At 40.3% G+C, this 27,046-nt stretch overlaps 1 protein-coding gene across 1 annotated transcript; it reads right to left on the minus strand.

The window, feature by feature from the left end:
* Nucleotides 1-13,288: 13,288 nt before the first annotated feature.
* On the minus strand, nucleotides 13,289-25,513 carry LOC123983410 (heparan sulfate glucosamine 3-O-sulfotransferase 3B1-like). The gene is made up of 2 exons (XM_046069666.1): nucleotides 24,774-25,513; nucleotides 13,289-15,195 (listed from the first exon to the last, which is right to left on the minus strand). The coding sequence occupies exons 1-2, from the start codon at nucleotides 25,265-25,267 to the stop codon at nucleotides 14,577-14,579; spliced, it is 1,113 nt and encodes a 370-aa protein (XP_045925622.1). The 5' UTR covers nucleotides 25,268-25,513; the 3' UTR covers nucleotides 13,289-14,576.
* Nucleotides 25,514-27,046: the final 1,533 nt, after the last annotated feature.

Raw genomic sequence — 27,046 nt, forward strand, 5'->3', positions numbered from 1 at the left:
TATTCTGCAAACAAAATCCATTCCAGCTTCATTGCTCAGTCTTCAAAAATGTAGGACTTCAAAAGGAATTTGCATTCTTTGGATATCTTACTAAGCCTCAAGTGGCAATGGCAAACAATGGTGATCATTAGCCATATCATAAAAGCCATCAACAAATGAGCCAGTTAACCTTTCAACCTGCAGACACGAGGCTCCTGATTGGCCAGGGAAGTCAAGCATGAAGTCTTGTCTCACCTCCATCAAACCAGGATAGCAGAGCTCTGTGGACAATTATCTGTCTTTTGTTTTCTGTTTTGTTAAAAACTCTGCATTTAGGACAAGCATATTTGCTTTCATGGAGGTTTAAGTTGCATGGCACAATAGTGAGTAGTGTGGTGGGAAGAAGAGGTAGTTTTGTATTGTCTGATAGCGAAACCATAGACAGACCCCATCTTTTGGAATCCCTTTCTTTCACCCATCAGATGTCTGCAAAGTTGGCTGGCATTTTTTTCTCTTCAGCTAGTAGAAGAAATCGATGGCTGTCAGACTCTTGACCCCTTTTGCTGCATAAATTTGAAAGAGACATAAGGAAAAAACTCATAAAAAACTGAGTCTGTCGCTCTGTGTCCTCATGCAGTGCAGATCTATGACTCTGTGCTGGCAGTATATAGCATTAATATCTTCCATTAACCATTGTTACTTGCACCATGACAATGCATTCATCTATTTGCTGAATAAAAATAAATATATATATAATATAGCTCTGGTTACATTCTTTGACAGAAGTAACGAGTGCTGTTACAGCTCCATTGGCACCGGCAGTGTGCGTGTGCATTGCAACGAGACTTTTCCATCTGTGGCTATCAAGGTGACAAGAAGCCTTTTGACAGCTCCAGAGTTCACACCATGTTCGTTCTGTCGAGTTCACCCTCCCTCTGACATATGATGGTGGAGCAAAATCAACAGTAAACTGGTAATAAAAAGCAGGGTTCATGGGAGGAAGTTCTTTGGCAGGGGTGAAAAGCAGATTTGTTCCCTGTAAAGCCTGCGGTGGAGCCCAGCGGTCAAGTACTGACTTGATATGGCCTCAAAGCTCTACATCATCCCAGTGAAGCACAACAACTGGTAAGTAGCTAATAAGTCATCACGTGTCATGTTACACACTCATGTCAACAGAAGAAATCGTCATATGGGATACACTTGAAAATATAATGTGACGGGAAAATTTGCCACAGCAACGGTTTATGCAGATACACTGAATAATGCACTATATATGTTTATACAGAAATAGAGAGAACAACCCAGTGTAGCTAAACATATTGATGAGTGTATTACTGTCTTTCTCCACTACCACCTTAATCAGAAAGGCCCATTGATTCTCGATGTGTGACTGGAGGACTATGCAAGGCCAGGGCTGTATGTCACACGTTCCTACCTTTGCCCCCTATTTCCCACAGGCGCAACAAGCATCATAAATCTGATCTGGTCATAAAACTCAACATTTAGAGGTAAACACAGTCACTAACTCATTCCTTTGCACACAGACTGGTTAAACCCCTATCTTTATCATCGATATTTTGAATATGAACTTAACATGGACCCATAAATCCCATTGATGTTTAAATTCCTGTTTGATTTTAAATAATATCGCCACAACTTACTATAACCTTCCACTCAAAAATGCTTTTTGTTTCTTGTTACTTCACTTGGATGTTTGACTTTCAATATGCAGAACGATGCAGAGTTTGACAATGGAGTTTAAGTTGTGTACTTACAAGCAGGATTTTGTGACATCACAACCAGTCTGGAGGCCAATCATGGTCCAATATGCAACTAACACAAGTGTGATGTGGAAACACGAAGACTCCTGTGCACATACACTGAGAATGGACTTCAGTGATGTAGGAGACTTCTTGTGTCCAGTTGTGAAAGCAGCGCTGAAGGGGGGAGCAACAGCAGCAACTCGGTGTGGCAGTCATAAGCACGCGTCAGCAGTTTTGGGGGAGTGGCTTTGGAGGGAGGTCTGAAGACAAAGGGTGAGATTCTTTTGGTTAGGTACTTGCATAATTTTGCTAGTTTTTCAATGTTGCCTACCCCCACTTTAATCCAAAACAAAGAAGGTATCACACAAAAAGAAAAACAAAACAAATCATTGCATTGTAAGTAAAGGGCCATTAATTCTCAAACGAAATCATTTTAAAATGTGTGTTTGTTGTACACAATCTTGCCATGAAAATGTATTTGCATGAATTCCTAATTCACAGTCCATAAATTATCTGACATGATGTACTATGTGAACTCCAGGCCTTTGCTGAACTTTGACATGTATTTGTGTTAGGCGCTGGAAGACGAGGGCGAGGTCAGTGCGGCCGTGTCAGCTATTATACTGCCTTCAGTTTAAATTAAGAAATTGGTGGTGTGCACTTGCTTCCTGTCTCAAGAAGCTTTTCGAAAGATTAATTGCTGCAGACCAGGCTCTTACAATGTAGGTCAGATATTTAGTTTTATTTTAGTCTGTTCGTTATTTGCAGGAGGAGAGAGAGCAGAGGGAAAGAGAAGAGAGGGAGAGAAAGCCCTTTGAAAGGAGGCAAATGCCTGTGAACCTTCTGAGCTAGCCATGCTCTCTCTGGGTGGAAGTTGAGTTCTTGATGAGCCAAAAGTGATTTTTCAAAGTTCGTAGGGCATGAAGCCATCTTTAAAGTTGACAGGGGCTTTGATCCTGCGGTTTGCTATGATTTGTTTCTGATTAATGTGGAATTTGGTCCTTTCATTCATGTGGAGACCCCCCCCCCCCCCCCCCCCCCCCCCGTTAACACACACATGCACACACACACACATACAAATACATATGCACACACACACATACTCATCCTTAGCCCTAACTCTGCTTTAACACAGCCACACAGACCAAATGCCAGAAACACTAACACACAGCTGACTCCAAAAGAACTGCATCCCAGCACTGCAGGGAATGCAGCCTGTTTCCATCTGTACAAGGAAAGAAAAATGTCACCCTGAAGGCAAAATGTAAGAGAAAAAGAAGCATAAGGAAGGAATTTGCAAAATAACGGATTAGTATCCATCATACTACTGGAAAGTGGTCTCATTGAGAATTTACTGCAAATCGTAAATACATTGCAGTTGAAGCATGGCCACGGTAAACAGAGGATGGTCCAGGTGAAAAAATTTAACATTACCTTTCATTTTATTTGCCTTTAGATAGAAAATACATGCTTAAAGGGCCAAGAGAAAATGACCACAGACTGTTTAAACTCCATGCTCTCTGTCTTTATTGTATGGAAGTGGAAACTTTATTTCAACACAGCGTTGCTGATTCTGACCTGAAAGTGGCTGCCATCATTGTGTCCGTTTTCAAAGAGCTTGTCCTGGTCAGTGAAAAAGCGTGCAGAGTAGCAGCTTCTTCCAGTTACTCCTGGAGGATCCTCAGGTCCTTTCAGGCCAGCTGGATTTATACTTGGCAATGTATTTTAAAAGATACATAAGAGATCATGTATGATGTATTTTTACTCCATGCTTTATCCCTAAATGCAGAAATCCTAAATCCACTCTAAATGCCTTCAGCATGTCTCCTCCATAGTCTCCACTCACACACACAAAATTTTCTAAAGGAGTGATCCAGGTATCCATACCATGTCAGCTGGCTCCTTTCAGTGTGAAGAAAAATAAGATTTCCTCCTGAACTGCTGAGCTTCTCATCATGTTGTGATCAGCTACAGAGAAACCTCATCTCAGTCACTTGATCCCATTCCTTCAATCATAACCCAAATGTTGTGACCACACTATAAGTTAGGAATGAAATAAATTAAATTGAGAGCACTGCATTATAGCTCAGTCCTCTGTTCACCATCACAGTTTGATACAAAGCCAGTATTTCCACAGTCATTGGCATAATCTATCAATCCATCACTCATGAACAATACCGTGAACTTTTCTAGATGGGACAGCTGCTCTCCTCTGTAGTCCACTACACCAGAGCCAATTCAACCAAAAAAGACTGCAAGTAGCAGAAATGTCACTACTCCTCTGCTTCTTGGGATCCTTTCCATTATGTAATATCACAAACCTGTTAGTGACAAATGTTTTATTTGTAAAGGAAATCTTCCCTCGTGCGTACTTATAAAACATTGTTAACATGTTAATGAGTAAATTGGAGAAAATGTTATGTCTAAGCTAGCATTGTTTACAATCATAAAACAAAAATATTATAATAATTGCGAGCAATGAGTCAGACAAAATAGCCACATGCAGCCTGGTCTCTGAGTATGATATAGTCATTACAATGATAATAGTAACTGTGTTAGTGGAAAAATAATTGAATTAGTATGCCTTGTCTCTCCTAATATAGAGCAAATCCCAGTCCTCTGAACCGTGGGTCACTGGTTGGTGGAAACGCTTTACCAAGTGACCAGAGAGGAACTGTGTGAAGTTAATAACTGGACATAGCAGGGATAATGTCCCAGTACTGTAAATGTGGGATGACATCAACTAGAAAGTGTGTGTGTGTGTGTGTGTGGGGGGGGGGGGGGGGGGGGGGGGGGGGGGGTGTCTGCCTGTGTGTGTGTTCAAGCAATGAGGACATGAGTTACAAAGCCAAACCACCCACCCACTCACATTATTATGCCTCCCACCTTTTCCTTTCTGTGTGCTGTTGAAGGTTGCAGCAGCAGCCAAGCCAGGAGAGCTGGGCAGGGAGCAGGATCGAGCGGGTGGTCGTCTGCAAGCCTGCTCTATAAAACATCTCTTTAGATGAGGTCAGGAAATATCCTTGGCCTTGTGTTAAAGACATTTCTGTTAAATCTAATATTTTTCATACTATTTACTTTTCCTCTCCATCCCTGAGGCGCTATGCTGTAATCGATTTAATCTTTCTACTGCAACAATGCAATGCAAGGTAATGCCTCTTGTCAACCAGTGGTACAAATTATTACCTTAGTTTCATATATTCATTCATGTGTTTGATGGATTTGGTTTTCTACTTTTCACATGAGCATTTTTTCGCTTCTAAGAGCTCTAAAATAAACATTTCAGAGAAGGGCAGAAATGCAGCCAGATGTCCTCGGTTTCCAGTGGACGAATCCTCACCTCAAAATGTATGTCCAATGCCAACGGTGAGTACTAGTGCAGAAAGTGCAGTAGTGCAGGCTAACCTTTTTGTAGCAAGGCAGAAAATGTACAGATCTGAAGGTCCAGTGGCACATAGCAAGTCTGACTTTCTGACAAGTAGTTTACTTGTCTAACCCTAACCTTCCTGTAACCATAGATTGATGTTAACCATAGTTTCCATGCATAGATATTGTAGAAAGTGAGAATTAGAAAATTATTGATAGTGGATGTTATAAATGTTTGGCATTTAACTTAATCCAAGGTTCGTCTAATAACCTCTTAAACAGAAGCCTTTTTTTAGTTTATATGCTCAATGCATAGTCAAAACATGTCTGAAGCAGACCATATTCTTTATATTATTTTCAAGTTATGTTGGCTACTCAGGAATGCCATCATTTGCTTTTGAGTTACCTTGCCTTTACATGTTCTAGGAGTTTTTACACAGTTGGTGTCCAGAGGGTTACAAAACAGACCTAACCCTTATTTTTTATCTTGTCTCCCTATGTAACAATGACAAACTCAGTGCTATCCTGAATTCTTCTCTTTGCTTGTTTACTTTCTCTAAAACTGATTCTGGCCCCTAATTCAGGCTCTGACAGGTGAGAAGAGATTTTTAAGTGTGTGCATAAAAAAATCGGTGTATGTGAAATAAACCTTGATGGGTCTGGAGCCTCACCTTGTCAAACCAGCACAGTGGCACTCAACGTAGCTGCTGACGTAAATGTAACACACTCTCAATGAAAAGTTAAAATGGAAGGTGACATGTGAAGGAAAACAACAGAACAAAGACAGTTTCTGCCCAATAGACTTTGTGGATGACCTAGATAAAGATCTCTCTTGTGGTAAATGCTGAAATTAATTCCATACTGCGACATCCTTCCTGTCCCAATCCTCAGGCATTGGCTGAAACGTAGGCAGAGAGAATGGGAGCATCTTGCACCTTGTCACTCCATAGAGTCATCATCAAGGGTAAACCAGTGAACAGAAAAATACATTGCTCTGTCTGATAGTTAACAATAGTGGGAACAGCCTCCACCGCGTTTGATACTGTACAGTTTCTATATGTCGTGTGCCAATGGCTGTGTTTTGAAGCTATATCAGAGCAGCTTCATTGTGCCACAAGGACGGAAAGAGAGAAGATCAGAGGAGGTTCGCTAATGGTTCCTCTACTTAACTTCGACCAGCTGGTGTACACCCACAGAATGGAAAAACTGGGCTTTGGGGTTCAGCCTGTTGTCTCACAATTTGACTTAATGGAAGTCATCAAAGGGAAAAGCAGTGGAGAGGAAGGTTTTGAATGAATTACAGGATAATTGCTGAAGCTTTTAGATGTGGCATGATGCAACATAGAGTTGGAGGGAAAGAGGAAAAAGAGTGGGATGATACCGGGGCAGTTTGGTAGATCCTTGTGTGTGAGAAAGCTTGACTTGGGATGCAATTTTTCAGATCCACTGTTTGGCTGAATTAATGATTAGAGTTTGTAGCATAACCATCAGCATCTGTGTTTCTCTCAAATCATCTGACATGTTTTGCTTTTCAGCCTGTTTTGAGTCTGAGCAACAACTTGTCTCAAAAGAGCAAATTTAGTAGCGGAAAAAGAAATGAGAGCTTGTCATCTCAGTGACAATAAGTGACAGCACTCCCCTGATACCATGGCAACACAAGGAATTCTACTCAATAGAGCCCATGACGAATCAGGACCTTGATGTTCAGCAGTGAACAACTGAAGACAGCAGGGGGAGGGAGATCAAGGAGGGAATTCATTCAGATCTGGAATAGTTTGCCAGCTTTATATAAGAAATGAAATTTGATAGTAAGAGTGGATCCGTCCTCATTTGGAACACATTTGAAGTTTGCTATTATGAATGATTACCACAATTAAGCGGTTAAGCGTGTGAAGAGTGAAACAAGGCAAAGAAAAGTGGTTTCCCAGGAAGCATCCATATAATTTCTTTCTTCAAATTTCTTTTAACCCTTTGTTGCGTTTAATGGCTTATGAGGAGTGTGTTGGGTTTGTAATGCACCTCTGGTGAGACTAATAATGTTCATAATGTAGGATGCAAGCCATTTATCATCATTGAAGGTTGGTATCAGTTTTCAGTAATTTACTTTAGAAATCATTAAAATCTCTATTAGTTTTCCCCTTTCTTCACTTTTTCACTTCTCAGCATTCACAACATTCTTTGCATGCGTATAGTGAAGAAAGGGATCTACAAATCACTTAATAGAAATATCTTGTGTTTGTTTTGTTTTCTTGTTCATTACATTATCCAGTTTAAAGCGTCCGTGTGTAAGTTGTAGTGGCATCTAGTGGTAGGGGGTTGCAAATTGCAAGCAACTGCTCAGTCGCCGCTCACCCCTCCCTTTCCAATCGCGCAGAATCTACGGCGGCTGACACAATCTGTCAGCTCTTGTGCTTAATTATAGGTGGGGCTCTTCATTTGTCCAAATTTCACTTATCTTCTTACTTCTTACAAGTCAGACGACTTCTACTACTACTTCTTCTTGTTGCATTTCTTCTTCATATGTATTCAGTGTAGTGACGAAACGTGCTTTGTAGAACAGTTTATCCGTTTGGGCTGCTGTAGAAACTTTGCGACACAACATGGCGACTTCCATATAAGGGAACCTGCGGTGTATGTAGATAGAAATGTCTCATTCTAAGATTATAAAAACATAACAATTCATTATGTAAGGTCTTTATACGCCACTGAAAACATAGTTATGTACATTATATTGCATTTCTCTCTCTAGATCCTCCTAAATATTACACACTGAACCTTCAAGAGGAAAAAAGTAAAATATTTTCCATTTTAATGCCCACCAAAAAAATGACAAATCTATACTTTGATCCATTTTTCCTGTACTATTGAAGGAATGCACCATACAAGGACCAAACTCCAGTGTGAAGGCTTATCACATGATCAGAAGATACTGTTCAATTGCTTGTAGTCCTTTAAGACAAGATTTTACAACTCAGGGCAGTAAAAATTTTTCCTTTGTCTGAACAATTGTAAGATAAACTGTAGAATCACTGCATTGCTTCATGGTACATCCTACTAGGAATATTAATGTTGCCCTGATTGCAGCCTTACACAACTGACAGCTGAAGATAACAGAACCAACTGTTGACTGACAAATGTTGTTCTTCTATTGTAGCACCAATAATCAAAAGTACAGTATATGTAATATCATCTTTACTTGACATACCTGGCACAAACCTCAGGCTCATAAAAGATAAGCACCAGAAATCCAAAATACTCAAGGAGAGATAAGTGATGGCTTTGTATGATGGATTTGTATGAGTCTAGTGCAGTGGCTGTCTTGGGAGATATCCTGCTCCATTCTGACATTGCTTTAATTTTTGTTTAATCCCCGGAGCAGAAGTTTAACGAACCAATTAATTGCAAAATCAGATTAAATCCCTGAAAACCTTGAAATTATCTGTGAAGTGTTTCTCTGATGCTCAAGGCACACATTTTATTGTCCCTAGCTAATTTTTATTGTAAGATCTCTGTTAGAAGCCAACAACTCCTTGAGTCATGAACTCCCACTATCCACCCTTTTTATCCTTGTCCACAGTCATAATGAAATATTTTCTGCAACATAACTGTATTGTACTTAAAGCCATGTGGGCTTGTCTCAGCCTTGTTAAGAGGGAGCTGTCCTGTAGTCAGAAGCACTATTTTAAAATATTCTTATCTATGACACGCATATGTGCAGATAAATGTTACTGTCTGGTTCTGAGGCCAGCTCAGACAGTACTATGCCTTCCACTCCAGATTATCACCGGCTAAAGGGCATAAGGATCCCCCTGCTCGGCCTCTCTGGAGTTTGCAGACAGATGACAGACCATGCAACAGACAGCCTAGTCAGTAATCCCACTGAGGGCCTTGCATATCCCTCACCCCACAAAGTCCAAATCTTGGATTATAAAGGTGACATTGGTCCATAGAGAGTAGGGGGCTAAACACACCTCATTACAGAGAAAGCAGGATGAGACTAGAAAAGCACTGAGATGTCTGAGCTGGGTGGGGTCACAGGTGGTAAACCCTGAGCAACTAATGCTAATTACTGGTTCCATGTGAATTATGCAATTTAAAGGAAAAAGGAGCATACCATTCTTTAAAACAATGTGCTGAATTAGATAAGACAAGCAATATGCTCATGCTTTTTAATGTGCTTTGACTGGACAGCATTCAGTTATTGAGTTTGCGCCACAATTCCAAAGTCAAAATGGGTTTGCGATCAGGGACTCAATGAGTGGCTATGCTGAGGTAGTGTGATAAAATCATTACAATGGCATGCCATTTGGAGAGGACTGGTCTAGCCTAATGGAGAGTCCAAAGTGGTACCAGGCAGGCGGGCGACTGCAACAAATAGTGCTGGGAGACCACAGAATGAACATTAATGACAGAACTGCCTTTGTTGGTTGGAGGGCACTTCTCCCTTCATCGCCGTCCTCCAGGGAATCTCTGGTTACAACATGTGGATTTCACTGGTGGTGAGACAACTTCCAGTCTTCACAGCATTGCAGTATCTGTTTGTCCTCTGAACAACATGGACTGATGCATTATAAACATTACAAAATGTGATTGAAAGGAGGCATGAGAAAATATTTGCCTAATCGGAATGATTGGCTCAATGATGAAAGAAAAAAAAATCAGAGTGACTTCAAAGCTCAAATTAACAGCCGTGCTGAGTACCATATGTGAAGTCTAATAATCTCATTGGACAAAGCCTGAAGCCCCAACCCTTTGAGGGCACAGGGGAAATCAGCTGTTTTGCGTGAGGTTAATGGTTTAAAGACAAAGAAGAGAAGGTTTTGTCTTCTGGACACTTGAACTACAATAGAAACAAGAGGACAAATATACAAAGGGGGAAACAAAACTCCTCTCGGGACAAGATGAGAAAATTTTGAAATGTTATACCAACAGTTTAAAACACTGTGAAGCATGCCAAGTAAGCTATGCTTATGCTTGAAGGCTTATTAGAGTCAAAGCAATTACTAAATAAAAAACTTGATTAAAGAGAGCTCTGACAACTCTTTACCCATCTCTTTTAGCCCACGATGAGCTAAAAATAAGCCACAGATCAAGAACCTTGTGAACACGAGCAGCATGAAAACATGAGAGTCATGATTACATTCACTGCTGTAATGTGAAGTATGTTAAAAGGACGAGGTTGTGACAAATGCTGGACTATAACAGCAATGTGAAAGTGAAAATCTACATTGAACAAATGCTATGTGATTTTTTTACATTTTATTTTAGCTTTTATGCTCAAATAAAGTAAGTGCTAATGTGTCTACAAAGTACTGTTAATGGAGTAGACGTACTATAACCTATAAGGTAACAGTAAGTACTCTGATGGCATTATCACAGGGGACTGACTCCTCCTTCTCAGCTTGATGTTGAATAAACTGTATATACAACACATTATGAAAATTCGGTTTTACTCTGAATTGTCTTTTTGTATTCTGAGCCCAGAAGAAACAATATCCACAAGAGAAAATGAAAAATTTTGTTATATTATACTAAACCACATTTGGACGTGCATAGTTCTGCTGCTTTCAAACAGATGCCTGAGCAATCTGCCTCATTATTTTAAGGACAACGTGTTGAGAAATGTCTAGATATGCTATGTGTTATGACAAGTTGTTTTCAGATGCAACAGAGCATTCACAGCACTGGATCCTGCCAATGAGGAACCAGTGTACAGTAGCAGTACATCAGCATCTGACAGCACATTTGACCTGACAAGCCCAAGGTGGTGGTGTGATCTTCACAAATCAGTAATTTAGAGACACATCTACCTCATCTTCCAGTATAAAGTCTCACCCACGGTGTACTTGAAGTTACATAAATCAAGTTGTATCCCACGCAACTCTAAGAAGCCCTTTTGGAAAGGGAATTAGATTTGTATTAGCTATGTCAGCACATATATGTCAACTCCAAGTCTACTGTCTCAGATTAATGCTTGTCCTTCCTATCGGATTAGGATTAGAGCTTGGACAATGCAGAAGAAAAGATTAAGTTCCAGAGAGGAAGACAATTGTCTTATTAACCTGTGAAACAACGTTAACCTAAGAATGATTATCCCCCTGTTATTTCCTTTCTTACTTGGGTGCTCTGCATATTTCAGAAATGTTAGTTATGTCATAGAGATTGGGTTTTCATGGTGCTTGAAGATGAATGATCTGTATTTCTTGTATTTGAAGAAGCTCCAAGCCTATTGGAACTGTACTTCCTGTCCATGACTGAACAAAAACAATAATGTTGAACATTTGCTGCTTTTTAACCTTTTCAGATTCTCAAAGAATAGGTTGTGCGGATAAAAAAAAATGATTACAAAGTATAAACCCATGCTTTGAAATAGACTTAGTATCCTGTTAGGCTGTCATGTTCTGCCTAACCTTGTAAAAGAGCTCACTCAATTCATGTGAGAGTGAAAAGGTCAGCAACAAATATGAAAATAAATTACTTCTAATCCCTGCATGGTGCAGTAAGAAACTAACATGACTGATGTCATATTCTCAGCAGGTAAGACCAGATTTACAATATGATGATAGTATTGAAACCCTTGATTTCTCATTTTGTTGGCTAGATAGTGAGGTATTTTACCTTCATATATCTCTGTAGGCTGAAGCAAACATCATGTACCTGACATATTTTTAGAATCGACCCTCCCCTCCTCTCCCTCTCCCCCTCTCTCTCTCTTTCTGTCTCTCTCTCTCAGTTGTTGCATCTATTACTGAAGTTGCATAAAGGCTAAATTATTAACTTCACAGGGTGATTTTGGAGAACCTGACTAAATTCCTGATTCCTGCTCAGTCCACGTTCAAGCCAAATGTACAGTGGGGGAGTGCAATCATTTCTGTAGGCACACCAAACAAGTTTAACTCACTTCCTGCATGACTGACAATTTGGCAGAATACAAAGGTTTTTCATTGACATCATAATGAGGCTAAAGTTCATCCTGCCGTTAGCACCCAAACTCCAAATTTCTGTACATATATTCTCTAAACCCAAAACGTCTGCTGTTGTATGATGTTTTATTTAGTTTCACTTTTATTCAGCAGCTCTGATTCTATTCCCCAGTGGTGGATGCCAAGTAGATGTGTGAAGTCTCTTGATGCTCAGGGCTGCCAGGTGTCGATTTTCCTTGTCTTCCCAACCTTCAAACAACAGCAGCCTCCCTTACAACAGCCTGGAGGGATGTGTGCTAACAGCAATTCCCCAGCTGGGAGCCTAGCAATTACAGCACCCCTCCTCTATCCCTGTAATTGCAAAGGGAGCTGCTTCCTGAGTGATCTGACTGCTAGCCTGCCACCAGGGAGACTGTCTTCATCACCTCTGGCAGCCCCAGGTAAATGAGGGTGCTTTGCTGGAGAGTTAAATAAAGGTTGTTCGTTAATAGAGTGGGGTGATTCATATCTGGCTGGAACCATAACCTTTTGGAGTGCTGTTAGCTGTGCTGCATGATGGATAGGACTGGTTGCTTGAGGCAAGTGCATAGACAAACTATGGTGCCTCCCTAAAATATGACGGAGCCTATTCACAGAAGATACTGAATGTTTCTGGAATGAAAACAATTATGTGCAACAGACTGTAATTATGTGACTGTATTTTGTCTCATCAGCAGCATAATCAGCTCTACAAAGATCACTTCTGCTTCAGGTCATGGCACAAACACAAAAAAGGATAAAGTACCTCATGTTTACGTTCACATGAACAAATTTAAATAGTGGCTTAAAACCTGACCTCACTTCATATTGTGGAGTGTTAAGTGTCACCCAGGGACATAAAGTCTCTTCTCTTCAGATTAGAAACCTGACACTTTGTTATGCATTTGTGGGGGTCATGGCAACAAAACCTCATCTCATCTTATCTCTCATTGGTGGAGGTGGGGGACTGAGGCAGCTAAAAGTAGTTAAAAGCGCTGTGCTAATTAGGCTGTTAGCGCGATAATGTGCAAGATGGTGAATTGGACACAACAGTACACCTTTGCCTCCAGGGATTCAGAAATCTGAGGCGCTGGTTTAGTGCATTAAAGAGTAACACAAAGTTCAGGATTTTAAGCAAGTAAAACAATTACATAAACCAGTCAGTGCATTTCTAAAACAATATAGTAAATACAGTAGAAGTATTTGGACATAGTAAAGCCAAAGATGAGAGACTGTTAATGATTTTGGTAAAACAGATTTATTTCTTACTTCATAAAAATGACATGACGGCACCTTTAAATCACCTTCTCAGTCAAACATTGCTTCATTTCCATGTTTGTAAAGCAATGCATACAGCAAAATAGTGCCTCAACAACTATGGGGTTGCAGTACATCATTGTCGAATGTAGTCTGTGCTGACAAATGTATGTTTATAAAGGCTGAATAAAACTCAACCATGCATGAAATTTAAATGAGGAATTTTGGTCCAAAGTAGGTCTATTTTTTAATTCTCTTTAATGCAATAACGTAAACTACAAAGATTTAGAGAACTGCTTATTTGCCATCAGTTGATGTATAGTGGGTATGGGCATCATTAACACATCTAGTATCACCTGTGGTAAAAAGAAAAAAAGCTGTATAAGATGATCCATGGGAGCCATTTCAGTACAGATCAATGAATGCGATTAAGCATTCTTTTTTCTGGAAAGAGCAATAAATTATTAGGCATTATGGAGCCTGTGCAGCAGGTTTTTGGAAAATGGATAAAAACATCCCAAAACTATTGTGACAGGACCCTCAATCGGATCCAATCAACATTCCTTTTGTAGAAACGATATAAATAGTGGTTAAGTAAGAATATTGTAGTGGACGTTTATATTATTATATTAACTTAAAGTTGGCTCAAGGGTCATCCATAAACTTACTACCATTACTGGATCCTTGTTTTATTATGGTGCTCAAGAGATCAAGGCAGTGCCATCACTCAGGTCTAATTGACATGATGAGGAGCTATTACAGTATTGATCCACCTGGCAAGTGGCACTGGATCAGCTGAGGCCTATATCGACCTGACTAAGTGGGTCCACAGACCTCTGAGGGTCAGGCAAATGTTAAGGGGATATTACTAGTTGTTTGTAAAGTTCGATTTCATTCAGCTTAAGGTGAAGCAAAAGCAAAACTTGGAAAAGTAAAAAAATGGAGAAGTGGTTATCCACATGAAGCCAATGTCCTTGTGAACACATGGGCTACTGACCCTGCTCATAATACCCGTAAAACATTGTGCTTTTATAAAAATGTACTTACTGAGAATTAAAACCTGTGTTGTGGATCATGAATAAACATGGTTAGGCAGCTTAGTGAGCTAAAATCATAACAATAAATTATCATAAAATAGACTTCTGAACTTTTTACACATCCACCAAATACTGTACATACACTGTATAACAATATCTTCAGAGTGATAAAATTATTTTTTTTAAAAACACAGACAAGGGACCAGAATGAGTCTGTCATCAAGGTTTCCCTCTCAGTCCCAGCCAAAGTCATGACCAGTCATCTCGTAAAACTTGCTATTATAGGGTTTATAAAAGTCCCTTAGCCTCTGCACCACCTCTGGGTCAATATTAGGATGGGTCCTGCCTTTGGTTTTGCCCAAGCAGTGTGGCTTGCTGTTCCCCTCAGGTCTCTTAAGGCAAGGGAAGCCCTTTGCAGGGTTAAAGTGGAAATGCTTCTCTGTGACAACCCTCCTGAGCCCAAGAAAGTCCTGGACTCGAGCCATCTCACCTGCAGGGTCGCTAATCAGACGCTCTCCACTAACAAACAGCAGCTGCTCCATGGGGAAGTACTGGAGCCAGTGCTCAAGGTGCTTAGCATACATGCCAATTTGAACAGCGCTCCATGTGGTGTCAATCAGACCCGCTGACATGTTCTTAAAGGTCAGGCTCTCGAAAGAGGGGATGTCCGGCTTCTTGGAGCGGGTCTGGGTGTAGTCTGAGATGGCCCTGGTGACAGGATCCCGGACGACTACAATCAGCTTTGTGTCTTTAGACATGGTGTAGATTCTAGCAGGAACCTCCTTGGTCACATAGTAGCTTGGGGTCTTCTCCATGGTCAACTGGCCCTCTATTGACTTGGGCATCAACTCCCTGTAAAGGACATAAACACACTGTTTTACATTTTCACCACAGGCACTCTATGGCACACACAAAAACCAACTATGTGCCATTCTATTCATGTTACTAACTAACTAATAACTTTCAATAGCTCCCTTACAGGGAGATGAGATTAGCATTGACACAGTAGCTCCATGGCAGGTTTAAAGTACTGTCAGGCAAGTCAATCATCATCAAGAAGACAATTGTAGACATCATGAGCAACATTTACAGAGTCTGTGAGTGTACCCAAAGTGACAGGAACTGGTAGGTAGAGCAGGAATCCTATCAATCATCGGTGATTGCGTGTGAACACAATACAAAGTTCATGACAAGTTCTGAATGCAAACCCTAAAAGAAGACATTCATCTCCTGCTGCTGCATTTAATCTCCCTTTAGACCTCAATCATCTTTTAAACCCCACAATCCTGACATTGAAATATTCAGCACCTTCATTACATTATACAAAGGATGGTTTAACTGTGAATAGGTAGCATTATGCTGCTTATGTCATGCCGAGACAGATGACTGTGCGTGCACCTTTTGCCACATATCAGTAAGTTTGTGCAAAATGTGAAGATTTGGAGAAGCCTTGCATTCCTACGGAGAAAATGCTAAGCGTGTGAGCTGTCTATTGCCATAACTGCATATTCTTCTTGACCCTGTATGGCTCTGGTTGATCATAATATAGCCTGTTAACTGCAGCCCTGACTGGATAATGGCTAAAGTGAGCCAAGGGGGATTAGGGCTAAGCCAAACATGCTAGAGCATTAGAGGCTGGTTGACTGCCTTGTTGGCTGGCTGGGTGGCTGGCTTGTCTCTGGAGAGAGAGAGAAAGAGAGAGATATGTGGCCATGACGATGACAGTCAATGTTAAGTAGTTAATCCATGAAGAAATACAAATGCTGGAAACCATAACACAAACTGTACAGCTGAATGCAACCCAACATAGTTATATTTTGTGAGACCATGTAAGAGCGGTGTTCACTCCACTCTATGCAACATTGTATGGGTTCAGATTGAGGTAATTGTAATTCAATTCAACAACTCTACAGACTACAGGCACAACTTGAATCAACTCTTCTCTTACAGTTTCACCAAAAAAAAATCACAATTGGTATTGCAGGGGTATTATATTTGCATTGTTTGTGGTGTTTGAGAATTGCCCATTTACAGTATAAACCCAGTTAAATACAATCATAAAGTATTCACTATCTATGAACACCTCCCCACTATAAATAATATATGGATCTGGCTGTTATATGTGTAAACGTACAGCCAGTATTTCTTATCTCGGTGCATTGGAGAGGAGCTCAATATCCTCTTGGGGACCGAAGTGTATGAAGGCAACGTCAGTCTATGGCTTATATGTTTTCTAGTCCCCACGTAGTAGCAAAGAAGGAGATTCACACACTCTGCTCTTGCATTCAAGAGATTTATTTATTAACTACATAAAACTAACATTTTAGTCCCTGCAGTCCCTCATCAGTGTTTAATATCTCAAACTGGCTCAACAACTGTCTTGAAGGCAAGAGCAGTGTTCAGTTATCTGCTATATGTGAGGATGGAAATAAATATAATCCATGATGTGATGTCATCAACCCCCAAAACATACATCATGTTGGTTAAAGTCAGTCAAACAGTAATTATTACAGTACGTAGTAATATTGTTAACAGTTTGGATCTAAATCGAACCACGGGAAAGCAGAGGAGCTATGTCATTGAAGTGGCTACAATAATTTCCAACCATCTGCTGATACCCGCACAAGGAGCTTCAATACCCCTCACCAAACCCATCAGCTTTCATCTTATGAATTTCTGTGGTGTAAACGAGAAAATGGCCAGCAAGATTTAGCTGTGCAGAGCACAGAGAAAAAGCTTAGTGATTATGGGAAAAGTAGGCATCACCCATACCTCATTAGTGCCATACAGACACACAAGGGGTTCGCTTTCTTATGCAATTTCATCAGTACTACTTTCACCTGCTCTGCCCTTCCTTTCTATGGAGACCCCAAGGTCTTACACATTTATTCCACCTTTCTCTCCCTGAGAGCCTTAGCCACCATTGTATGTGGTGGAAAGGCACAAACCTAATCAAGGTAATAGGTAGGAGAGACAAAAACAACTCTATCAGAACCCCCTGCAATTATCTTCTGCATCTCTTGGATACACACAAGCGGAGCGCTGCAGGCCTTTCTTGGGGCCCCAAGGGAGGCAAAAACTTACTACCAATCAAACTTTCCACTTAGTCCCCTAGCAAAACAATCTGTGTGAGAAGTACATGCATTATTCATCTTAGCAGAGATAGAGCAGGGGAGAACATCTCTGACTGAGCATGGAGTGAGAGAGTTGCCTAAGGGGGGCAGATGTAGCAAGCTTTCACAATTTGTTCTGCTTAATAAACAATGTGGCCTGGAACCAATAGGTTTCAGTGCTTCCTCATCTATCAATCAGCCATGCAAAGACATCATTCAGCTTCAAGACAAAAAAATATTCCTCTCTCTAAAATTGAGACACAGCGTGCTGACTTGCCCCTTGATGAATTTCTATTTGACTTCATAAAGCTAAAAACTGTGCTTTACCTTAAACGTGTAACTTCTAACTGGGCTGTAAATGTATTTTGAAAGTCTGAGCTTTGAAGTCTACCTATAATTGGTGCTCTAAAAATTAATCTATATTGATGCTTGCGTGTGCACATACACACGCTGTGTCCTCTAACCTGTCCTGTTAAACTCGCAGTAGAACTGCAGGGCTGAGAGGATAACTGAGGGAGGCAGAGAGGAAGACTGAACGAGATAAAGCAGGAGCGGAGGGAGTGGAAGGAATAAAAAGAGGATTAGATGGAATCAGGTGCGCTGTTGGATGAAGGAGACATAGGTTGACTTCCCTGACCCAGAAGCCAATGTCAAAGTTTCAAATCGCAAGCCACTTTAGATGCTGTGTCTGCATTTTCTTGTAGCGGCAGCACAAAATAGCGTATATCACCCTACAGACATATATTAATTCTGGAGTGGTGTGTTGTGTTATTTGTCTTTGTTTTGTCTGCTGGGCAGTCAGGTGTATCCATTAAACTGGTTGCTGGGGAAAGCTTGTGCCTTGTTTACATTCAGTGCTTTCAGGAAGCAAGTTCAAAGGCAGGAATTTACAATGTTGCTTCGTGTTTGGCTGCTGGATGATGTCCTTTGTAATGAGTTCACTTAATGTAAAGAACAAGTAGGATGCAGAATGCAGACAATTTTTTTTTGTCTTGCAGTATTCTGCTTGACTGACTCTAATTGGCATCTTCAGCTTTTCAGACCACTGCGACATGTGACTGCAGAAAAAACACGCAGCATTATCTAATGTCATGATGGGTTCTGATCTTCCACTGCAGTTCTGAGAGAGGCTGAGCTACCGTGAGAATCATTCCACTTCTCAAAGACAGGATGAGAGGTGGTGGTATGCAGCCCCTTATAATAATCAAACCAATGTACTGTGAGGTGATCTCAGAAATCAAAGAGGAAAGCATCTTTAAGGAAGGTGCTCTTTTGACATTGCAGCCCATCTTATCATGTGTGTGAAAGTCATAATAATCACGCTTTACACTCAGGACCTTCTAACATGACATAGAACAGCATTCAGTATCTCAACAGCATTCCTGTACAACAATGATAGTGCAGAGAATGCCTTTTCCCCATCCTCCATTATTACTGTCGGTATGCAGAATTCAAGGCCACCTGGCTGTCTGATGGAGACAGGCCCAGTTTGAAAAGAGGAGGAGGAGAGGAGGAGGAACAGTGCGTGAGCCATTCTGGCTTCACTCACACAACTGTCAGCCTTGCATTAACACTTAACAATTCTGACAGTTGGTTGTTTATAGAACCAGCAAGCACTTTTTTATCGGGGTGGTGGTGTTGGAGAAACATATACCAACAATGCTAAGCCAGTCACACTGGATGTTTTTACAATCTTTGTGAAAGTGATTGAACAGTCATCAGAATTATCAGGTAATGCGTGATAAAGTCTATCTCACGGTGTGATCCCACAAAATCTCACCGTGAACAGGTCTGATTCTGTTTTGGATGACAGCTCAGACGGACTAATCAACAGGTGTAAAGGGGCTGAAGACCACAAGTATGAAAATGAAAGAAATCTGACAGTGTGGGGTTTAATAAAAGTATGGTAACTTGATCTCTGTAGCCTGCTCCTCATCTCTGTTTCTGAAAGAGTTTTTTTGCAAATGTATTACTTTATAATCTCAAAGAATATTGCATTTTATTCTCGTAAATTAACTACTTCAGAAAATATCCAATGACTAAATAAATAAATAATAAAATACATTTTCTTGTACATTTTCAGCTTTAATCTTTTTTCTTAGAATATTATACCCCTCTCCGTAATTTTTTACAATGGCCCTAATACACCATTGTAATCTTTAGTCCAACAATGTTATAGGAGAGCAATGCTAAGTCAGTATTCTCTTAACAAGCAGCACTATTAACCAGAAGCCAAAAGATGAAGAAGCTTACAAAGTACAAAGAAAAGTGGTAATAAAAACTTGGTGGAACAAGGTCAAGTCTTGGGTAACTATAGGTAACAACACTAACCTATAGTGAGCTTCAGTACAGTTTTTTTTATATAATGTGAAGAAACAAAGGAACAGAAACTGCCTTTAGAGAAAAAGTGAATAAACAGCTACAGCGAAGAGAAACGAGAGCGCAGGTGACAGCAGTTTATGTGTTCATGTAACCAAACTTGTTTTGTAAAGCAAAACAAAATAACATGTCATAAATAATACTGTAATAACAGGTTATTATTACATTGTTGGCTATATTCTGAGGCTAATGCAAGAAACAATGTCATGCTAATATACTGTATTAGTAAAGAGCAAAGACACGTGTTCTGTATTGATACCAATCAACTAATATTGGTCAACTGCAGCTGTGAGATTCACCCAGTCACTGGGTGCCATCGGAACAGTTATAAACCAGCTTACACTGGACTGTTATCAAAAAAACAAACAAAACTATATGTGTGTATATATATATATATATATATATATAGAGAGAGAGAGAGAGAGAGAGAGAGAGAGAGAGAGAGAGAGAGTTTTGTTTTGTGCTTAGCTAAATATATGTATATATATATATATACATTCCTTGCATGTAATGTATGTCTTCAACATGTAGTGGTTGGTAGGTAATTCCCCAGAGACGCACGCTGGTCTGAGAGGATCAGCAAAAGCAAACAAAACTTCAAAGAAGCAAGAAGCAAAACAAAGATGGCTGAGGCAGATTGCTTATTTCTAAACTTGCTCTGACTTGCTGTCAGGGAGTCTCTGCATCAGAGTGAAAGACAGAAGCAGGAAACAACACATTCTCTCTGAAGATACTACAAAAGAAAGAGATGGGGAAGTCAACAGCTCAAGGGGATATAATGAAGTAAACTTGTTGTGTTTCAGTGTTTCCAAAGTGCTGTAATAAGTGCTGTGGTTTGACAAATTGCCTCAAGCTAAAGCCCAGGGGGTTATTGCAGAAAATTAAATCTTCAATCTCCTGAATAGGAAGGGGAGGTGCACATTGCCAGTATTGACAGTCTAATGGACTTTTTCTAGGAATGCTAGCATAGTCTATCGGAAGTAACAATCTGTTAGAGTCTGGGTTGCTTTTTGCATTATATGAGGTTTTAAAGTGTAAGGTTTTATGGGTTGTGGAAATATTTTTGGAATGTTTGAAGCAACAGTGTTGGAAGCATCTCATTATCAACACAGTTTTCCCCTTCTTTTCCTGTCAGTGTGCTGACGCATTAGTTTAAGCTGAGGGATACCTATATCGAGAGTTCTCTCATTTACACCAATCCCCCTGTGTCCATGCAAAGAGCTAAAAGTGATGAGTAAGCAAAATGCCACCAGTGGACTCGAATGAACCGACTCTTGGGAAACGCAACTTTCCACACAGAGATCTCTGAAAGTCAACTTTCAGGCTAAAAAGCTTAAGTGTAGTGTTTCAGTCTTTTCTTGGCCAGGTTCCAATGAATGGTCTTTCTGATGAACTCCTGCTGGGCCTCGTCAAAGGGCACTTTCACCCTTCTGAGCACATTTGCATACAAAGTGAAGGCAGAGAAAACATGTTTCACACTAATTGTCTGCTCTTTTATTGTCAGGGTTAATGCAGACCTCGGGGGTTCTCCAGCATCCCCTTTCATTGAGCTCCATAATACTGTTGCGCTTTCTAAAGACTCACTTTAAATTTACTGCCCTCTATCTGCCACTGGCCTGCAGTAAGCTTCCCTGGGGCTCTGAGGAGGATTAGCCCGTCTTCTCTGACGCCGTAAATGAGTTAGTAAGAAGGCTGCACATTGTTCTAAATATGGAGCCTCAAGAGGAAAGACACAATTTCAGCAATTAATTCACACCTACTGTATAGAACACAGAGGGGCTTGATTTGAACATACATTCAGTAGAAGAGTAGTTAACCTGCCACAATAAGACATACTGGAGGAAGTTGGGATGATGTTATTAAAGAAAGGCGGAGCCAAAGAGTTGCCTTCTGTGGTGTGTGGGAGTAAGCATGAACAATTGTATGCCTGCTTCTCTTTTTCTGCCTATCGGTGAAAATGGGCTGTATTGTGGTTGGTGTCTTGCTGTGCGGGGGTCTCTCCTCTGTGGGGTTCCAGCAGGATGGACACAGCAGACCTCCAACCGGATGGACACACCAATCACAGCAGATAAATGGTGTGGGCACAACTCAATGCCGCCACAGGAGCTGATAAGCCCACCCAATAGACTGCTTCTCTCTCCAAGCTACTGCGCACCATCAGTCTGGGGGCAGTGAAGTGAAACATATGGGAAAACAAATCAACACCTGTTTGATCAGAAGTCTTAAAGATAAGCTAAGAGAATTAAGACAAGACTGTGTGATGAAAAGTTTTAACAGGCGAGCCAAACAACTAAAACGTCTCATAAAAAATATGCATTTATTAAGTGGTCATGTATACGCACAGTTTGTGTGGAAAAACGAATTTGTCCAACAAGGATGTGCTCCACCACCACGCAAGGCGAGGGGTTTTCTGAGCTCCACTAAATGATCATTAAGGATTGACTCGTTGTCATGGTGCTCTGCTGTATGGGGTCAGTCTGTGGCACAGTGCACTCACTGTGGCAACTCAAGCCAAGTTGTTTTAATTAGTCAGATCAGCTCTCCGGGAAAAGAAGCCTTCATTAGACATGTCTCAAGATGAAACAGTTTCCCACATCCACTAGCTGTGTGTTTGGTATGCAGTTGCCACTGTGAACAAGTAGCAGGCAGGTATCAATTATATACAGTTGCTTATTTGACTATCATTTACATAACATTTAATTTTATCCATCTTTTATTGACAGCCTCTCCTTCTTTTAGACCTTATATTATTCATAACATGCGTTGTCTACTTGTGCATCACTTGTGCAGCGGAAGGTTTAAAAAAAAGTCAAACATCTTCAAGCATAGGATGATTTCAATTTGTTCTTGTTGCTCAGTCTGTAGAGACGGACAAAAGACCACTCTCCACAGACTGATCATCCAAAAATGTCCCAAACCTGTCCGGAAATTCTTAAAGGAGCTTAAGCGAGAAGTCCTTTGAACAATGCTTCGCTTCCCCTATTGTAGCTTTATGGAGCCAGCTTTGAAACAGTGTGTAGATCCTTTGACATTGCCTGTTAATCCCTCGGCTCAGTCAAATGGACACTTGGAACAGCAGTATCTCTTATAATCTCTTATTAACAATGCAGTTGCTCTGATGTAAAACATCCAATGCCAAACCATTTCCAGGAACATTTCAGGTACAAAAAGATCGATAATTTCCATGAATAAAGCGTGTTATTCATTTATTTGTGTAAGTTGTGTAATTGTGCGGCTGGGTCAATAGTAAAGGGCTTGCACATTGAGATGTGAAGTATGGTAGGCTTACAAGGACAACAGTTGCCATGGCAGAGAATACAATAAAAATGATACGTTACACAATGTTGAAGGCAGCCTCAGATCCCTGATCTCTGCCTTTGACAGTGATGTCTATTTGGATTGAGGATCAAAACTAATTGCTGCCACAAAATCAATACCCTGGAAGTCATAATCTTGAATCACGCTCCTGGCTGCTCAAAGATGACTGCATGATGTAACTTGCTGGTTCCTAACCATACAACAAGGGCTGTTTCTTTGAACAGAATATGGATCAAATCTAAAAGGAAGCTGTGCTTTATCCTTTTTCTACCTGATGCCCCCTTCCTATCAGAAAGCCACATTAAGTCTACGTCCAAAAATTCCAGGAGCTTGGAGTGAAGGTTATGCAAACAAGCAGAAAATCGACTGTGCTTTGTAAATGAACAGGACTGAGAAGAGTTACCTAAAATGTCAGTGCAAACAGAAAGTTTTACTCTTTACAGAAACATGGGTATGTAGTGTTGTACCCTATTTGAGTTCTATGACCTAGAGGTTTGATTTCACCTGCAGATGTTTAAACTGTAAGATGAACCATCTAGATGTTAAAATAGCCTGGTCCTGCTTTTCACATGCAAACTGCTATCACCTGCCAGTTCGGCACTGTCGAGGGTGCCTAAACCATAACTGCTATGTGGCAGCCCCCTCACTCTGACATCTCTCCATACCTTAACGCATGCTTATAGGTCCTGATTATGCATGTGTGTGTATTTTGTACCTGTGCTTGTATAATAATAACAACAGAGTGAAAGTGGATTTCACCTAGAGAGTATTGCTTCATCTCTTTCTTAATCACCTTATCAGCACTGCTTCATTGGCTGAGTTTCCATTTTCCTTTTAATCCATAACAATATAACTATGTAGTTTATTCTGAACTATCAGATTTACCTTGGTAATCAACATGACAACCTTATAACATATTTAGTCTCTGACTTAATGAAGACAGTAATATAGTGGAATTTAAAGTTCTTCTATAAGCTCACATAAATTAATATGAAATCAAAACACATCAAACTTCACTTCAAAAAATTTTAGTTCTTAAAAAGATTGAATCTACCAGCAGGATCATGTTGCTTGCTTTTGTCTAATAAAATAACTCTCTTAAATTGCATTGCACAGTATCACAATTATGTTTTCTCATTATATTATCGTATCACCTTGCACACATGTTATCTTCCCTGGAATTATTCATAGCTGATTATCACATGTATATGTTCTTTTTACTGTCAGGATTGTGTAATATAGTAGCGATAGGAACAAAGTCACTTTATTTAAAAGGCAGATGGAATTTTTTTCTTTGGTGGTCACAACCACATGTCTTGATTTAGCATATTAGAGATTTCATGCTACTGTCTTGATGTTGTTATATGGTTAAATCATATGATACAAAGAAGATAAAACTGGCATGAATTGACAAGGTGAAAATATTATTTTCAGGAGAGGAACAATGTTTTTTGTGTCGTTATTCTGGACTGAACAGAGTCAACCACAGCCAATAACTATGCTTCAAAAGAGCCACCATAGCTACATGAAATGCCATTGAGCAAGGCACTATAGGCGCTTAAATATCGGCAGCAGAAGCACATTTTTTGAACATAAAAATGAAGCATAGTCATGTGATACCTGTACCACTCCAGTCCCTTGTCGTAGTTGCGGTCGAAAAAGTGCGGCTCCGCTCCCACCGCTCTGATGTCTGGATGCAGGCGCAGAAACTCCAGCAGCGCCCTGGTCCCTCCTTTCTTCACCCCGATGATGATCGCCTGGGGCAACTTTTTACTTTCCGACTCATTTACGAAACCTGACATGGCATTATCATCCAACGCCTTCGCCTCGCCTCTGATTTCATCCCACTCTTCGCCTCTGCTGTCCAAATCATTTTCGTTATTCAGCAAGTCCCTGGACGCCCCGAGAGAGGACTCCTGATTGTCAACTTCTGCATCGTTTTCGCGTCTGCTCACCGAGCCGTACGTCTGGTTTGGCACAGTAGAGCAGTAGCCAACACAACAATAAATCATATACACCCAAAGAGACAGCATTATACACAACACAAATAGTTTGTTTTTCACGTGGGATGATGGCACAACATGTAGACTGTGTAAAATCGGACTATATTCCATAGGACCGCCGTGAAAAAGTTATATTCCAGTTGACAGGCATTTTGGCAAAGGCGCCTCACTCCTCTGCCATGACTCAAACCTTTGACAATCGGTGCGCAATTTCCCAAAACACAAATTATAGCCAATATGGGAACTGATATTGAATTGTACAGCGGACGCTCCCCTCCAGCTTGAACTCCAGTTCTGCTTTATTCTTGTATAAACAATAGTCAAAAACAGAGAGAGAAAAAATCACAAAACAGGGAATGGAAATATCGCCAGGTGAGCGATACGCGCGCGTCACGGACTGAGTTTATCTCCCATCATTTGCTCTCAGTGTGTAAGCGCTCACACAGCCGCACCAAGTTATCTACACCAGGCTGCTGCATCAAGCATGCAAGAGTATGAAAAGCATACTTCCGGTAAATCCTTTCAAAGTAAACCTGTTGAGAATGCAGCGAGTAAGCTCAAAAATAAAAAGGCTGTTTGAAACCTTGTAAAATATTGTATCATTCATCATATAGCACTTTCTTCAGTCAACATGTTTATAATGCTTACATATATTCCATAGGCCCATATTTACTACTACTGTGATGTCACTCACTGTTTCTCTACAGGCTGGATGGTAGGCCACATAATAACTGAAAGCATATTGCAGTAACACTTATTTATGCAAATGATCTGATCAAATTAGGTTCTACTGTACTGTTGTCACTAATTAATAATTATGTTTAAAAATGTGCTCCAACGATATAATCACGGTGCAAACTAAATACACCTGTTGTGAGTTTGTGTCTCTAAATTGATTTGTATTGTCCATACAAAATACTTACTCACACTACTTTTATTTTGAAAGCAATGAAGATTCCAGTCCTGTTCCTCTACTTTGACGCAGCTCTCAAGAGTCTCAGAAACTCTGAAGGGCGGATGACTGCCCGTGGAGCTGAGGAATCCCTCCATCCTGAACACATTACAGTCTTTTTAATGTCAAACACTGGATGGCATTACACACCAAGTAGCCTACTTGTCAGAGGTAAAGATGTGACTCGTTGTTATTTTTTCAGTTATGATAGGATAAATATTAGATCAGGAGCACAAGTGAAGAGAAAACTTTAAATCAATCATTCAGTCAGTCTCCCTTTCTTTGGTATGGTACACAAAACATAGTCTATACTTTTCAGGCTGTTTCACATCCATTTAATTTAAAGACCCTCTGTCTTAAAAGCCCTGTCAAGTATTTCGGGCTTGATAGCACACCTGTGATTTAAATTTAGGTGGACACCTGAATCACAACTTGTGTAGATATAACAGATACACAGATAATTGTGCTCTGTAAATGCTCTTGAAAAGAGAATAAAAAAAGTATCCCACACTCAAATTTGCATGAAAACTTTCACATGTTCAATTGTTCGCATGTTTACAATTTTACATGGGCTCCTTCATTCAAACGTCAGCTTTAGAGACCATGACACAAACAAGTCACATAAGTGAAAATATGTGTCACAGATGAGCTGTTTCTTCAACAGCTTCACACTTTTCCTGGTAATACGAATGGTCCAGTGGGTCAGAGTTAATTGGCCTCATAATCCTAATTGCCTCATCATTCCAAACAACGTGAACATGCTGTTCTACATAAACAAACGTTATCAGCATATTTTAGGGATCCATAAAAGTTAATAATTTACACTTTAGGAGTGTGGTGGTGCAGCCAAATGATGGAGATGTATGACTATGAATTCTTAAATGCCACCAGAAGTTTGGTCTTTGTGTGTGTGTGTGTGTGTGTGTGTGTGTGTGTGT

Source organism: Micropterus dolomieu, linkage group LG02 (assembly GCF_021292245.1).
Source record: "Micropterus dolomieu isolate WLL.071019.BEF.003 ecotype Adirondacks linkage group LG02, ASM2129224v1, whole genome shotgun sequence".
NCBI lineage: Eukaryota > Metazoa > Chordata > Actinopteri > Centrarchiformes > Centrarchidae > Micropterus > Micropterus dolomieu.

Coding starts and splice junctions, on each gene's coding strand:
- LOC123983410 (XM_046069666.1), bottom strand. CDS start 25,267: ATGGAATATAGTCCGATTTTACACAGTCTACATGTTGTGCCATCATCC. Junction 15,196..24,773: donor AAGGGACTGGAGTGGTACAG/GTATCACATGAC, acceptor TGTCCTTTACAG/GGAGTTGATGCCCAAGTCAA.